Genomic DNA, 17,355 nt, shown 5'->3' with positions numbered 1-17,355 from the left:
CACAGGCAAGTGCCATCTTGCCTGGCTAATTTTTATATTTTTTGTGGAGACAGGGTCTTGCCATGTTGCCCAGGCTGGTTTCAAGCTCCTGAGCTCAAGCTATCCACTTGCCTCAGCCTCCCAAATTGCTGAGATTACAGGCATGAGCTACTGTGCCTGTGACTTACTTCTAACCAACAGAATAGAGCAATGGTGACAGGATGTCAATTCTGTGGTAGGTTGCAAAATATTGTAAGTTCCCAGCAGTCTTTCTCATTGGTTTCAATAATAAAAAGCTGCCGTGCTGGAGGGACCCATTTAGCAAAGAACTGAGAGCAGCCTTTAGCTAACAGCCAGCAAAGAATGAGGCGCTCGATCCAGCAATCAGAGAGAAACTGAATCCTGCTGATGATCATGAGGGTGAGCTTGGAAGCAGATTCTGTCCCAGATGAACTTTGATTGTGTCTTGTTAGAGACCCTGGACCAACTCCTTGATTGCACCTGTGAGAGGCCCTGAAGCAGAGGACCCAGCTAAGGTGCGTCTGGATTTCTGACCCACAGAAACTGAGATCATAAATATGTGCTTTTAAGGCCCTAAGTTTTGGAATACAGTCGATCTTCATTATTCACAGATTTTGCACTTGCAAATTTGCTTCCTCGCTAAAATTTATTTGTATCCCTAAAGTCAGCATTCCAGCGCTTTCACAGTCATTTACGGTATCTGCGGAGCAGTAAGAAATTTGAATTGCCTGAGATACATGCTCCCTGCTGAAGTCGCACAAGGTGAGGCTCTGTCTTCTTGTTTCAGCTCTCAGCAACAAGTATCCTTTTCACAGTGCATGTAGTTTCCTGTATTTGTGTTTTTGTTTTTTGCATTGTTGTGCTTTTTGTTGATTTTACTGTTTAAAATGGCCTCCAGGCTAGTGGGGGCTAGTTGGTATTCCTAAATGCAAGAAGGCCGTGATGTGCCTTATGGAGAAAATACCTGTTGCAGAAGCTTCATTCAGGTGTGAGTTACATTCAGGCTGTTGGCTGTGAATTCAGCGTTATCAAGTGAACAATATACATTAAATACAAAATCTTTAAACTGAAAAACACATAGAACAAACTTATGTATTGACCGGTTGCCCCAGGAGCAATGGATCAGTATTCACTAACTCAGTGTTCTTGGTGACTTTATAGGACATAACTACTGTGGAAAATGAGAATCAACTGTAATTTGTTAATACAGCAATAGATATTGAATACTGTGGGAAAGCAGGGTAATTCAGCTCACTGGTCTAAGGAGGAAGTTTCAAAAGGAAAGCGTGATCCAGTGTTACGGACCTATCCAGTATAGGTCCCTCACTAGAGGTAAGGCTAGAGAGATCATGGGTAGCAGTTATTGGTGCCTAACGTCTAAGTATCGTTGGAATGGTTATATATTGGGAAGAAATAATTTTGTATAGTTAAAGAGGGTTATTTTGAATGGCTGTGAATGAAACTATCTAGGAAAATCAGCCTCGTGAGGCAATCTGCTTGTTCCGTAAAGCCCACAGCTGTGTGCGGATTGATGTGTCAAAAGGCACCAGCTCTGAATTAAAAGTTCCATGACTGCACAGGATGATGCAACCCGGGGCGGCTTCTGGCACGCTGCAGCACATGGACACAGCCAACACAGGGACACTGCACACACAAGAGAAGCTGTAGAAGGGAATGGCTCCTCAGGGACCCACAGTGCCCCAACACAGCTTTTCTGTAATCTGTGACTGAAAGTCTTGGCTTCAACGACTGAAGTTGTCTTCATTTTATTTATTTTTAACTTCAGCTTATAAAAGGCCCCTTATGATTTTGATTTTTAATTAGGCTCCCAACTTTATCCCTGATCTCCATGCCCTACCCTTACTCAAATGAGTGTTAAGTCCTTAAATACACATGGATTTTGGATAATACGTAGTTTTGTGTGTGTATGTTTAACAGTTATATAAGTGGCACTGTGCTATAAACATCGAGTTTGTTCTTTTTCCACTCTACTCTATGATTTACCTGTTGCTTTATGAACATATAGTTTGTTGCTTCTCACAGCTGTGGTATACCAAAAGGTGTATTCAGCACGATTTACCCAGCCCTTTCCCTAGTGCTGGACACCTAGCCCACCTCCAGTTTCCACCACCATAGTTAGGTACGAGAGCAGAATGAATGTAGCAGTACATCTTGTAGTTGAATGTCCTTCCTTTGCCTGCAATTACTTGTCAGCCTTTTCTTCTGTTTCTTCCCTTTCTTGGGTAGAGGACAATATCTACCAGAACTCACTTTTAGATCATGAGGACATGCAACATCTCACTTTTTGTAGAGCAATTTCTCTTTTGGCTAGTCCAACAACTTTCTCAGAGGTACACATGTGTTTATTAAGTTAAAAAAATAGCACAGTGGTGATTCTCAACTCTGGTTTTGCCTGAAGGTTGTGAAAATGGGGAAAAAACCCCAACTAAAAATAAAATATTTAATACATTTTAATTTAAAAATAAATATATGCTATAAAAAGGCAAGGGGAAGAGAGAGGAAAAGACAAAAATCAAGTAACCATGAAACATGTAGATGTTTCCAAAGTAAGAAATCGCTTATCCAAAGAGTAAACAACACAGTTTGAAAGCTTGGTGTATTGAACTCTGAGATAGGAAAGGCAAAAATGAAGAGAGAATAAAGTTTGGGTGTCCAGAAAAACCAAAAGGTATACAGTTCTCCAGTACCAAGTGCCACGCTAGATTGATGTGGAGATAAAACGGCTGCAAAGTGAAGCCAGAGAAAAATTCTTGCTGACTCAAAGAAAGAAAACGATAACATGCAGAATCAATTTTTATTTCTGAATTATACAGTGAGGCTATATAGATATATTGTGTCATTACAGACTTTTATATTATTAATCTACATTAGGGAGAATTTATTTACCAAAACAAAGTCTAATAGACACTTTATTCTGAGCAATCCAATACATGATAGAAAAACCTTTAGATATATAAAAGATTAATTTGTGCACATCTAAACGTTTCTAACGGAACTACTGAGGCATTGTGATAAGACGAGAGTTGCAAACATAGTACCACAACTGAATATTTAAAATTACATCTTAACAAAGGCTAGGAGTAGTGACTTCCTCACACACCTCAGAGAATGTCTTAGAGAGTAACCCCATAGAACATTGTATGGCTTCAACAGAAACTTCAGGATTTTCTTCCACACTGAGCTATTGCCCTCAAATGAATTTTCTCACTCCTTGACAGTATCTTCTGTGCAGATTTCTGTTCTTTCTCTTAATCAAGGAGCTTTGAGAAACAATGCTTTTGCCCCAGTGACCCCTTGGTTCCCTTAACTACAGATCTATAGGAGAAATGTAAAGCAGTTCCCAGAAGTCAGAACCAAAGCAAGAATGTTCAGAATGCAAGAGCTAGAGAGCTAAATCATGTGAATGTTTACCTCTGTCTACCTGTCTGCTTAGGGATTATTTTTCTAGGATTCATCTAGGATTCTATTTACTTGGGGTGAATTTACATGGTAGCTTTTCCCTAGCACATGCAATTAAATTAATTTGTCTTTTAAGATAATAAAATAGCAGATACCTAAATATCAGAGTGGTTATGCAGCCTACAGAACAGCTGAAACAAAATCATTGGGACAAATGCCCATAATTTTCATGTAGGAAGATGAGGCTTCAAACAGCATACCACCTGAGTAGTTTTCCATAGATGAGCTGGACAAGTTAAAAATATATATATAAATGGTGAGATTGTTGCTGTGTCTGTTTGGCTATAACAAGAGCCCTCTATGAACAGCTCTATGCCCTCAGGTTTGTACCACTACACTGAACACTGGATTCTTCATTACTTCCTGTGATAGGGTGACCATGGAATTCATTTTACCAAATGGGACGCTACTGATTGAAAGTAGCAAATAGGTGAACAAACAGGAATATTGGGTAACTGTATTTACGTCAACACTATGTTCTGGGAGAGGTGTAATTTGGGCTTTCAAAGTGGAGGTGGGCTGTGGGAGGGGGTGGGCTGTAGGGTTTTTCTGTCCAACAAGCCAGATGTTATGAAGGAGGAGATCCAACAGAACATACAATTCAACAAGATACTCGCTTGAAAGGATCAAGAGGAGAAAAGAGAAAACGATAGAAGCTTATGGAGGAAAGAGGGCTGACCTGCATATGTGTGGGCACTTGCGGAAGGACAGGAGGAGACAGACGAGAAGCAATGAGGTCAGAGAAACTCAATCACCTGTGCAAAGACGTCTACTTTAAAGCAGTTACAAGCTCCTTCTACCCAGGGCTCCAAGTATCCTGGACAGCTCTCCCCATTGAATTTTCCACCATGAGACTAGGGTGGAACCTCTCTCTCCCCTTCATTTTTATTTCTGCCAGCTTCTTTGTAATAGGAGACACTGGAGACTAAGAATGGTTCCCAGAGTGAGGCGTGGACTTCAGCCAACACCTGTATATACTAAAGAAGTGCTTCTAAGGAGGCTTCATTTTGGCAACTGCAACCTAAGCAGTGATTTTGTGGCTAGGGCTCCTCATGTTTTTCAGCAAGCCATTTCTTTTATTTCACTGTCTGTGGATGTCAAAACATTGATTTTTGACAAAAATAAATTAGTTTGCAGCCTCATTTGTCCGTCTGTTAGAGCAACTATCTAAATACAAATTGGGGTGGAGTAGGAAAGGATGTGTTTGCTAGAGCAGGGGTCAGCACACTTTTTCCGTAAACATAGTCGATGTTTTAGGCATTGTGGGACATATGGTCTGCTGAACTGCTCAGCTCTGCGGTTGTAGTGTGAAAATAGCTGTAGACAGTACAAAAACAAGTTTGTGTGGCTGTGTTTCAGTAACACTTTATTTATCAGTACTAACATTTGAATAATTTTCATGTGTCATGAAATATTCAGAAATTTTTTTCCCAACCCAAAATGTAAAAACCATTCTTAGCTTGCAGTGGTGAGCTAGACTTAGCTGTGGTTTGCCACCCCACCCCCCTAGAGGCCTACAGACTTGAAATCTTGTTGGCATTTTAAAGGGCATATGAAGACCATAAAGGAAATATTTTGTACATGAAAGTACATACTCATATTTAATTTTCAGCCTATGATCAGATGACAGTGTTTTAAAGCAGATCACTTTTTATAATGCATGCAAGAGAAGAATTCATGAATAACTGAATGCTACCAAATGATTTTTGAGTAGGCCACCTTGCACTTGAGTTCTTGGCACTTAAAAGGTAACCTCTGGAGCTGAGTTTATGGCCTGAAGCTCAGAGAGCTACCAAACATGCAACACAGATTCTTAAATTTCGCCATGTGGAGGTCACCAACATTCATCAGAAAAATGATCTGTTAAAAGACCAATTTACATAAAATATAATGCCCAATTTGACAACTAAAAGAAAGTTGACGTGGATTAGAAAGCCCGGCTTCCCTTTGAGAAGTTAAAGGAGATTCTGGTAAACGAGAACAAAGTGGGCACTTAGATGATGATGGTTTTACACCTTGTGTGGTTTGTGGCTGTCCTCCTCAGGCTTAGGATTTTAAAGGTGGAGTCAAACGGGGGAAACTTTCCTGTGGACAGTTGAGCCCTGTGTACTTTAAATCTAATGCAATCACCAAAAGGAAATCCAGCTAATCCATGGAAACAAATCCACTCATACTTAACAGTGGATTAAAGGTATCTTACTGGTAAATACCAGTCTAAGGGACGAAGTATCACTGCACTGTGTTAATGAAGTATTGAAATGGAAGGTCCTACTTTCTTGCTAAGGCTCAACTAAAATCTTTGAGGCACATAATTGGCAAAATAGGAAAGTACACACAATTTCATAAAATATTTTAAGAGTAAACAAACTTTCTTCCTATTTTTCCCCTTAGAAATTTAGAATGGCACCAGGTAGTGCAAAGTGGAAAAAGGTAACATCAGCCCTGTCTCTTTCAGGTAGATATGTTTCAACAGAACCATGAACCAGAAAAGCATCCTCTTCTTCCAGCATGGTCAGCTAGGGCTTTTCTTTCAGCTTCAAGTCAATGCTGCGAAGAAAAGAAAAAGAGAGAGAAACATGAGAAACCAAATGAGAAACATTTAGTAATGATTTGGGTAGCACTGTGTTTGCTTTTTTCCTCAAAGGACATACTGAAAATATTTAAATCATGCAAGTTTCTTATAATGGAAAAATCTGGTAAAACCCAATCCTCCTCTTGTCAGGCTTTTCTCCAACATATGAAATCTGTTTAGTTCTATAAAATTGTTTCTGGAAGCATTTTACACCTTTTCAAAATGATCCAGGGAGGTAAAAAACTCATGTAAAGGCTCATTCCCAAAGTCAATTAAGATAAGGAGCATTAGTGCATTCCGGAAACCATGCCATTTTATTTATTTTTAATAAATGACCTTTCCTTGTGAAGCAAACAAATGTTCTGCCTCAAGTAAGTAATGTCTGACAAGCACTAAATAGTAAGAAATGGTAAACAATAAAACAACGCCAAACATTTTCTAGGAGCCAAAGGAATTGACTGAAAGGGGTGAGCCTACCTTACTGAGATGGATGTTTCTAACTAAAGAAAAGCTTGTTTTTCAGGTCAAATGGGTTCCCAAATATCTGAGTAGTAGGCCTAAAACTTACTCGAATCACATGTCTCTCTTCTGCCTCTTAGTGAACATAGCACAACTTCCTACCGTATCCACCCAAGAGGAAGAAAACCAAAAGCCAGTAGATAGAGGAAGAATTTCAGTTGTGATAAAAGAGAAACTATTAGTTTGCAAAGGGTGATTTGGCAGGTATCTGTGGATTTTGCTTATCTCTGCCCCCTGAGCCATAAGCTTGCATGTTACAAAGGTTACTGTGCTTTACTTGTGGAATTTGCGGCAGCTGAGCAGTGTTCATTCTAGAAGCTTTGCAAATAAAGCCACTGGTAACTCACGCTGTCTGCCCATCCAGTTTACAGTAGTAAAGTATCTTTCCTTTGAAATATAGTCAGCAATTCCGTCACTTATTAGCAGTGGGGACTTGGCCAAGTCACCCACCTTCTCTAAGTTTCCATTTCTGTATCTGTAAAATGGAACAGTCATACCGCTCTCACAGCTTGCTAACGCATAAGTCTGAAGCATTTTCAATTCTACATAGTGAACATATCATAATGTCTGTTATTAGCAGCAATAGTACCTCGGTGGTTTTTTTTGTTGTTGTTTTTTTTTTTTTTTTTTTTGAGATGGAGTCTTGCTGTGTCGCCAGGCTGGAGCTCAGTGGTGCGATCTCGGCTCACTGCAACCTCCGCCTCCTGGGTTCAAGCGACTCTCCTGCCTCAGCCTCCCGAGTAGCTGGGATTACAGACAGACGCCACCACACCCAGCTAATTTTTTGTGTTTTTAGTGAGATGGGGTTTCACCATGTTGGCCAGGATGGTCTCGATCTCTTGACCTCGTGATCCACCCACCTCGGCCTCCCAAAGTGCTGGGATTACAGACATGAGCCAACGCGCCCGGCCCTCAGTGTTTTTTTGAAATGAAAAAATAGCTCTTTGCTTTACTACCCTACTTGCAACAATCTTGCTCCTTTGGAAAGCCAAAATCATCATGAATATTTCTAGTTTTTAGGCCCTCTGACTTGTTTTCTTACCTGCAGAGTTTGCTTTAGAGGCGACCTCTTTTTATCCACTGTGACCCTGAGATCTTTTTCTTACATACCTTTACAAAACAGGTCATTTAAAAAAAATCTTGTTTTTGCTTTTAAAATGTCCTTCCTGTTCCCAGAAATTTGTAGTAAGTTTGATTTGGTGATTGGAAATTTGATTCTTTCTCTCACGGTTTTCGTTGACTTTTTCCCATAGACCAAGAGAATATTTACTAAACCAAAATTTGAGGCACATTGTCTAAAAACTGCGAGAGTGGGTCAGAATATTTGAAATAGTCTTGGAAGCTTAAAAGAACATGGTTACCTTGTTTCACCATCGGGCGCCTGAGCTAACACTTACACCAGGATGCCCCTCTCGATTATTTTTCGTACTGACTTTTTTGTAAATCTTCTAGGATTTAATTCATCCCTTCTAGGCCGGGCGCGGTGGCTCACGCTGGTAATCCCAGCACTTTGGGAGGCCGAGGCGGGCGGATCACGAGGTCAGGAGATCGAGACCACGGTGAAACCCCGTCTCTACTAAAAATACAAAAAATTAGCCGGGCGTAGTGGCGGGCGCCTGTAGTCCCAGCTACTCGGAGAGGCTGAGGCAGGAGAATGGCGTGAACCCGGGAGGCGGAGCTTGCAGTGAGCCGAGATCGCGCCACTGCACTCCAGCCTGGGCGACAGAGCGAGACTCCGTCTCAAAAAAAAAAAAAAAAAAAAAACAAACAAACAATTCATCCCTTCAGCTTTTGTTAACCCGAAAGCTAAAAGACTGGAACCTGTTTATCCAGTTTATGAAATAAATGAGATAGTCAAAAGTGAGCAATTTTCTTGTAAGTAAATACAGGAAACCACTTGGAAGGTTAATATTTGAGAGAACAGCAATGTTGTGGAGTTAACAAAGCTATTAACAATGATGCTAATTTAAGCTTCCTCAAATAGAGCCACTCTTGATCATTGTACTTTAAACAAACATGTAAAAATATAAAAAGGCATGTGCAAGTTTTGGAACATGAAGGAATTCATAAAATCCAAACCTAAAAGGGAAGGAGACAAGCACCCAGGGCTATTTAAAAAGAAAGAAAGAAAGAAAGAAAGAAAGAAAGAAAGAAAGAAAGAAAGAAAGAAAGAAAGAAAGTATCCTTTTTGGAAAAAAAATACTTTTAATTAGAATTGAATATTCTTAATCTTTGGGCAAATGGGCTTAGTTTTCTATAAGCAACTTTCTCCTGAGACAGGGCAACCTTCTGATAATTTTACAATAGGCCATTTTTGTGTCTAACACATATTAAATGAGGTTCCTTACAAACTGTCTGACAACATTGTTTAATGATGAATAAAAACATTTGCAGTTTACGTAGGAAGAAGAAAATGGGCATAACCTTCCCTTCTCTCTCTGAGGAAAATGAGAGGCCACTATGGCAACAGCACACACTCCATCTTATTCTTGGACTGATTGAGCCCATTGGAAGAACCCTTGCCCATTTTGCAGTGTATTCATTCAACACTAGCTCTGGAAGGTGTAAAATGCTTCCACACAGAATGCTCCTCTGTCCTTGATGACCTACAGTGTAAAGGTGCCAGAAGAAGTAAATGAAGCCCTCATTCTAATACCAAAGAAAGCCAGAAATCCAGGACTGGAAGTCAGGAAAAAAAAAAAAAATTCTTGGCTACTCTTGCCCCTTATCCCGATCTCATCGTCCACACTGCGACCTTGTGCCTCTTAAGGGCTCAGGAAAGAGAGGGCTGAAGAAAGGGAAGCCTTGAGAAGAATGTGTTCTTCTAAAAAGTGGGAAGTAACAATAACAATTTGTAGTATCCCTCCCTCCTCCATGCCCAGCCCTGGAATGAACCCAGACAGGAAGCAATGCTTGCCCTCTTCCCAACCAAAACAGCCCTACATAGGAATAAAGAGCAAGACAGACAAGGCAAGCAAAGAAGTGGGTAAGCCCCAAGATGTAGCAGCGACGGGCCAGCCATTGGCTGGGCTTCCACATGTGCCCTCTCTGCTGCTTGTTAACTGTGGGCTCTGTTAACTGCTCAAGGGGGTGCTGTTTTGCTGAGGGAAGAAATAGTTGCAAAAAGAATTATCGTGGACTGGGGAACTGAGGTATTATTGCTTTGCAGAATTTCATGTGCCAATTACCTTGAAGCAATTGTTATCTTCATCTAAAAGAGGTGAGACAACAGTGACCTTTGGAAAAATAGCTGTGTGATTTCAAAGGTCTCTCTGTAGTCTTTGTTCTTTTTTTAAAATTTTATTTAGGAAAAATAAATTTTCCTTGCAGAGCAGGGCTAACTCATAAGCATGCGTCCAGAATTGGCCCAGTCTTTGCTCTTTGTGAACTTTTTCAGTTGGGACTATCTCTGGAGTTTTTGTGCCTAAACTTCAGATAAGTTGCAAGGTCAACATGGCAAATGTGGAGATATTTCACTATAATTTTCCAACTTCCTTTTGGACCTCAACGGAAAGGAGGTCCAAAGACAGCAAAAGGTGACAATAGAGACGAGACACATTTAAAACTGATCTTTCCCCTCTGCTTCCTGATTCCTAGGAACAAGGACAATGTTAAATTCTCCACAACTCAAACCAAATTGGAAGCTCCTTGTTGGATGACCAAGTTCTCTCTGAAAGCTTGTTGGTGACCACAGTTTATTCCCTGAAACTGACTTGGCCACTAATTCGCTCTGTTCTCTTAGGTGAATAGTTTTATCTTTCACTAAATTGGAAGTGGTACACCCATCTAGCATTAAAACCACCTCTTTCTGATTTAAAAACCATTGGCCCTGGAGCTATACTGCCAAGGTCCAAATTCCAGCTCTGGGCCATTTTTACAGCTGTGAAACAGTGGACTGGTCAGATGTCTCTCCATGCCTCTTTCCTCATCTGTGAAATGTACCTCATAAACTTATTCTGAGGATTAAAATCAGACACTGCGTGTGAAGCCTTTTACAGTCTGGAACGTGGTAAGAACTCACTACATGTCCAATTTCTACTTCTCACAGGATGGCAATCTTCTAAATAGATCATTCCTACAGTCTCATCCAGGCTCGAATTCCTCCTGGATGTTGAAAAACAAGCACATTTTCTCTCCATCCACCAAAGTATTAAATGGAAGTTCCAACTTCCACTAATTAAAATAGAGATGATGTCATTCAGAAAGCAGAATTGCATTTCTCTTGCCCAAATGTTCTTACATCTGGTCCTAATATTCATTTTCTTCCCATTTTGGGATTGGAAAAATAGAATGCCATGTTCATAGGTTGTCCTTTAGAAATTTAAGGGGTGATCGTGAATGAAATGTGTGAAGCTGGCAAATATAACTTCAGGTTTCTAATTATTTCAGGAATGGAGCACAGGAAAGCTGAACATCTAAACAGGGTTTACCCAGTCCTCAGTGTGTTTTCTTTCAGAGCCCAGCCATACAACACTACAAGTAACCACATAGCTGTTATTGATAGTGAATTCTTACTCCTTCTCCATAGAAGACATTTCTGGATCATTGTAAAGGCAGCTAGTTCTGAGTGCAAGGAAAAAATAGGAAGAAGTCAACATTTCCCCACTGTCACCACTGTGAAAGCACAACAGATTTGTGGCATTTGAAACTGTTTAATGTGGTCCCATTGCTAATACTGAACAAATCCATACCTGAACAGATGATGAGATTAAGCTGTAACCCTTACCATCGGTTTTGAAATACAAGTGATTGCCCATGATATAAAAACACAAAGCAAAGATTAAAAACTCCAAACACCTCCAGTGGTCTCTTCTGTCCTCATTTTTCCCTGCCTTTTCAATTTGTCTTATTCAGGGAACATATTACAAAATTGTATTGGTACCCCAAATAATAAAATACACACAGAGGAAAATCCCTCTCAAGCAGCCTAATTTTATTCACCCACGAACACAGTTAATTTTCAGTTTTCACGAGAATGAGGATTTCCCAATACACTGAAAGAAAAAATTCAATATTAGCTCTCGTTGTTGTTGTTACAGAAATAACAAGCCACTTACCACTCCATACAGCTGAGCTGTGTCCAGGTGATACAAATGAATCCTACCATTTACCTCAACTGAGTATGCCCAGAAAACAAATGTAACCTTATAAAATAATAAATAAAAGTGTTTTTATGGCATTTATGTTTTTTGTGTAGTATTAGCTGTTTTTAATATTTCATACTGGTGTGATTTCTCTGTTAGCAGATTTTAAATTTGCTTCCTATTAATTCTTGATGAATACTCATTACACCTCAACTTTTATACCCCTCCCATAATTTTTTTGTTTTTTTTTTTTGAGGCAGAGTCTTGCTTTGTTGCCCAGGCTGAAGTGCAGTGGCGCTATCTCGGCTCACTGCAACCTCTGCCTCCCAGGTTCAAGTGATTCTCCTGCCTCAGCCACCCAAGTAGCTGGGACTACAGCTGCATGCCACCATGCCCGGCTAATTTTCATATTTTTGGTAGGGGTAGGCTTTTGCCATGTTGCCCCAGGCTGGTCTCAAACTCCTGGACTCAAGCGATCCTCCTGCCTCGGCCTCCCAAAGTGCTGGGATTACAGGTGTGAGCCACTGTACCCGGCCTCCCATAAATATTTTATTATTGACAAACAAACACTATTTAAAGAGCTTCTATGATCCTTTTTAAGTGCAGTTGTCCTCTTTGTAATATAATTTCACAAGCTAATTTATCTGTTTGCACATAAGAGGATCCATGATGAAGGTCAGATGTTTTGTTGAAAATAACAGGAGGCTATCTCCCCAGGTGAGATAGCAACCTTCCTTCCTCACTCCCTACCCTTCTTGCTGGTGGTCTGATATTTTTATAGGGAATATTTGGCAATTCCAGTGAGCAAGGACAGTCAAGTAAGTGTTGACAGTGTGCTAAAAAAAACCTAGCAAAGCTGGAATGGAATCAAGAAAGGGCAATCTTCCAAACTCAGATTTTCTGCTTTTTAATTTTGAGTAATCCTCCCAAGGAAAACAGCAATTTGCAAACCCTTTAATACTGTCACTCCAAAGGTAACACACGGATGCTTCCCAATTTTCGAAATAAGAATGGTTCTAGGTATACTATTTATCCTTCAGAAGTATAATACTTTCTTTTCTGTATAGAGCTAAAGTTTTAAAGAAAAGATAACGCAGGCTGAGGAAATCACCTTCTGAAGTCAATTAGAGTTGGGGTGCAGTTTGAGTGGTGGTATGTGTGTGTGTGTGAGGGGAGAGGGAGAATGTTGTGAAACTAGTGGGCATAAAGCAAAACAGTGGACAGATAGGTTTTGTTCCCTGACCAAGTGTACGTTTGCCTTTGGTTAGACCCAGCCTGAAGCTTTCTGAACAAGTCATGTGGAAAGTCAGGCGCATCTGTCAACAGGAAGAACCTGGGCATATCTGGCTTCTAACCATAGATCTGCAGTGATCATGTTTATCATAGAGTCTCTCCTAGAATTCAGGGGCTACTTCAGAGGCTAAAAGGTAGTTGAAAAAATGTTGCTGGTAGCCGAGATGGTGGAATTCTAAGGCATTCCAATCACCTGTGGGGTCAACAGAGTAGAATTTTTTCTCTGTACACATTTTCAAATGTGCAAATATATTTCAATTCCTCATATATGTGATGTTACCATCAAAAAGGCAGGATGAAAAGATCCTAGAGGGAGGATTCTTCAGGCAGATGGCTTACCCACTGAATCCAAAGCAAGAGCACAGACTTCTAAAACGAATCTGATTATTTTTATTTGACCCTTGACTTTTAGGCAGTGGTTCTCAAAGCTGGGTCCTGAGACCAGCAGCATCAGCATCACTGGGAACTTGTTAGAAATGCAGACTTTTTTTTTCTTGAGACAGGGTCTCACTCTGTTGCCCAAGGCTGGAGTGTAGTGGTAAGATCAGTTAGCTCACTGCAACCTTGAACTCCAGGGCTCAATGGATCCTCCCACCTCAGCCTCCCATGTAGCTGGGACTGCAGGCACATACCACCATACTTGGCTAATTAAAAAAAAATTTTTTGTAGAGATGGAGTCCTGTTATGTTGCCCAGGCTGGTCTCTAACTCCTGGCCTCAAGCAATCCTCCCCACTCAGCCTCCCAAAGTCCTGGGATTATAGGGCTGAGCAACCTCACCTGGCCAGAAATGCAGATTTTTAGGCTCCGCTCTAGAGCTGCTGAATCAGAAACTTTGGGGGTGAGACATGGGATTTCATGTTTTACCATGTGCTCCAGGTCATTGTAATGCACAATAAAGGTTGAGAACCCACTGCTCAACAGCAATGAATTGACTCTTATGTAAATTCATTAATTTATGCAGCATAAATTTACTGAGCATCTACTATGTACTAGGCACGAGCATAGTGCTTCCTTTAGGAGGGAGATCAAAATGTCTCAGCACCCTCTGAGCCATTTAGACACATTGGGAGAGGGTAGGTAGGGGTAAGGAAGAGAACAAAATAGTGAATGTGAGAGAAAAAAGAGAAAGCTACAAAACTACCCAAAAACAATAATCATTTTTCTGTGGCAGCTAGGCAGAAAGAGTATAAATATAGAGGAAAAATCTATTAAAAGAAGCAAGATTTCATGGTAATAATGAAAGAAACATGACAATATGACTTTATGACAGGTTTGTCTGAAAAATTATTGATGTTCTTTCCCCCTATCTTTTGTCTTGAAAATAGCACTTTAATTTCATAAATATGTTATCATCCTGAAAAAATAAATCTGAAAGAAAAACTCACTGAGAGTTCTCTCTCTAGGAAATCTCATGATACAAAGCAATTTTTGAGTGCAGATAAATGCTAAAGGGATGTTACACCAACACTCAGTTCCTTGATTACTAGTATTTTCCTTACTTCCACAACTTCTTATTTGTGACAGTTGGGATCAAGACTAAGAAGATTTTTTAGAATAAAAAATTACACAGTTTTGAGTTTCGTTATCTAATTGGGTGTCAGTTATCTTGAAAGAAAATGAGAAGATCAGAATATTATAACAGTAAACTCCACTAATGCTAAACTTTCTAAAGCAAAAACCTATCCTTTAATTTTTAACACAAAAGATTGGCACACTACAAGCAAATAATCCTATAGGTTATTAAAATAAAAATGTACCATAGGGGAAAAATGTCTAAATTGATTGTTTTAATGAGGAATTGGCATTTACAACTATGCAGAAAATGTCTATTAGTTAGATTTTATTTATTCAGAATTTATAGCTGTTAGGACATTGTCCAGGCCTTCTGCTTTTGCAATGTCTATTAAAATGGGAGCTGGTTTTAAAAATTAACAGCATAAGCAACATTTAAAATGGGGAAGAAACTTAATGTGCTTAATACAGCAAACTTTTCAAATAGTACTTGGTTATATCTAACATGTATTATCAGAAAATTTCTTTGTAACTTGGAAACAAGAAAAGAGAATGACTGGATTTTTTTTTTTTTTTTTTTTTTTTTTTTTTTTTGAGATGGAGTCTTGCTCTGTCCCCAGGCTGGAGTGCAGTGGCATGATCTTGGCTCACTGCACTCTCTGCCTCCCAGGTTCAAGCGATTCTCCTTCCTCAGCCTCCTGAGTAGCTGGGACTACAGGCATGTGTCACCATGCTCAGCTAATTTTTGTATTTTTAGTAGAGACAGGGTTTCACCACGTTGGCCAGGATGGTCTCGATCTCCTGACCTCGTGATCCACCCATCTGGGCCTCCCAAAGTGCTGGGATTACAGGGGTCTGACTTTCTATTGGTTGGGCTATTTTACAACTCAATAGGGGCAGAGGTTAACTTGTAGCTTTTGTCCAGCAGAGATGCAAATAATTTCTGTCCAGTGGAAAAGACAACCTCAATATTACAGTTTATTGCCCTGTTGTTTATTAACCAGTTTTGTATCTAACCTAACAATCTTATCCAAATATTCTTCTATAAATTGCCTATAGATATCTAGCTGCTCAAATGTTCTTTGAACTGCCTTTAACACCTTAGTGGTTCCTGCATTAAATAATTAGTTGCATAAAATCATTGGCATGTATTCATTTTATATTTGCATGAGAGTTATAATTTTGCCTTTTTGAGAATCGTACTTTAACAATAGTGGGCAATGACTTTTGTTTCTCTATTCATCAAAATAGCTCAGAGGCTGTTAGTTAAGCAATATTTCCAAAGTCATTAAGTAAGGTGTTGTTTTAATTCATAGAAGGCCATGAAATTGATTCTACAAAAATCTTCCAAATTTCGATGTGCTATTATTCCTCCCCACTGGTATGAATTAGCGAGGTTCTGTTGTGTCAATACCTAATGATCATCTCGATGTCACACTATATGTGGCAGTGCCTGTCATGTGCTCTTTTGTTGTGGTGCCTAGAATTGCGTGTACATTAAAAAACAACAACAGTGACAAATGCATTCCTCAATATAACCAGGATCATGGGGAAAAATAGATTGTAGTAAGAATAATAGAGATTACATCTATTACAGGAGAAAGAGAATTTCTAAAGTGCATTATTATCAGGAAGCAGGAATAAAACACCAGGCATGCAGATTTTCCCAATTCAGTTCTGAAATGCAAGCCAACATCATGCCAGCCGCTAAATGAAAACCAAGTCTTACTTAGCTGCCTCTGATGCTTCCCTCAGTTCTTCATCCAGTCTGCAGGAGCAAAAATTATTGGTGTGGAAAAGAAACAAAAGAGAAGCAAGCAGAGCATGAGACAGTCACTCAGCAAAGCGGAGCCAAATGAAAGTGGTGCATAATGTGCTTTTCAAAACTGTCTTCTGGAGCCCTGAGACGTACTCCTTCCATTAAATATGTTGTCATTTCCTCCCATTCAGTGTTTATGTACATTTACTTTGCAAATTCCTTCATAAAAGGTAGATATAAGTTGCAAAGGGATCAGAAACATGCTGGCTGAATAAAGCTGAAAACATCCATGTCAGTCTGGTGGGTACAGTTCAAGTTAGCTTGCAGCCTGGGCCAAGTCAGGAATGTATCTGGTTTAGTAGGTTTCAGTTGCAAATTAGGTTGACCTCAACAGCTTTACACACAGGACAAAGACTGGAAATGGCATACAAAAGACTGATACAGTGACCTCTTGCTCTGGTAGCTTGTTGAGGTCACCCACAAGTAAAACACTGGTGTACACACACAGGGTCCAGCATGAATAGGAGATTAGGAGATTTTACCTCACACTTCTCTTATAAGATCTCTCTTCATCGTACCTTACGAGACAAAAAACGAGTGCCATAAGGAAAATGAGCAAACAGATGGAAAAAATGACAAGTAAATGATTTAAACGACAGTCAAATCATGAGAGAAAATGCCTATCCAGATACAGTCATGCACCATGTAATGTCATTTGGGTCAGTGATGGACCACATATATGGTAGTGGTCCTGTAAATTGAATACCATAATTTGACAGTACGTTTTCTATGTTTACATACACAAATACTTACCATTGTGTTACAGCTGCCTGCAGTATTCAGTACAGTATCATGCTGTACAGGTGTGTAGCCTAGAAGCAACAGGTTATAGCAGATAGCCTAGGTGGTGTAGTGGTCTCTACCATCTGGGTGGTTTGTATAAGTTCACTCTAGGATGTCTGCACAATGATGAAAGCATCTAAAGATGCACTTCTCAGAAGATGTCACTGTCATTAGGTGATGTATGACAGTAGTAATGAAATTGACATTTGGGAGAAATCTTATTTTCATTAGATAACAATCAATGTTTATAATTTATAAATATATGCAGTCAAACCTCATTATTTGCAGATCT

At 39.7% G+C, this 17,355-nt stretch overlaps 1 protein-coding gene across 7 annotated transcripts in view; it reads right to left on the bottom strand.

Annotated features, from left to right (window-relative positions):
• Window positions 1-2,801: 2,801 nt before the first annotated feature.
• PRUNE2 (prune homolog 2 with BCH domain) overlaps window positions 2,802-17,355 on the bottom strand; it is a 296,547-nt gene continuing 281,993 nt past the window's right edge. For 3 of the 7 annotated variants that reach the window (XM_055272210.2, XM_063636976.1, XM_055272211.2), the window contains one exon: window positions 2,802-6,027. In XM_055272210.2, the coding sequence (XP_055128185.1) occupies window positions 5,997-6,027 (31 nt within the window). In that variant the 3' untranslated portion in view covers window positions 2,802-5,996. Of the gene's footprint in view, window positions 6,028-11,082; window positions 11,135-16,190; window positions 16,230-16,762; window positions 16,799-17,355 lie in introns of those variants that run through there. The other 4 variants (XM_055272206.2, XM_055272207.2, XM_055272205.2 and 1 more) reach the window with 3 other exon arrangements.

This window comes from Symphalangus syndactylus, chromosome 3 (assembly GCF_028878055.3).
Source record: "Symphalangus syndactylus isolate Jambi chromosome 3, NHGRI_mSymSyn1-v2.1_pri, whole genome shotgun sequence".
In the NCBI taxonomy this organism is placed as follows: Eukaryota; Metazoa; Chordata; class Mammalia; order Primates; family Hylobatidae; genus Symphalangus; species Symphalangus syndactylus.
This window is presented reverse-complemented; position numbering and strand designations above follow the sequence as displayed.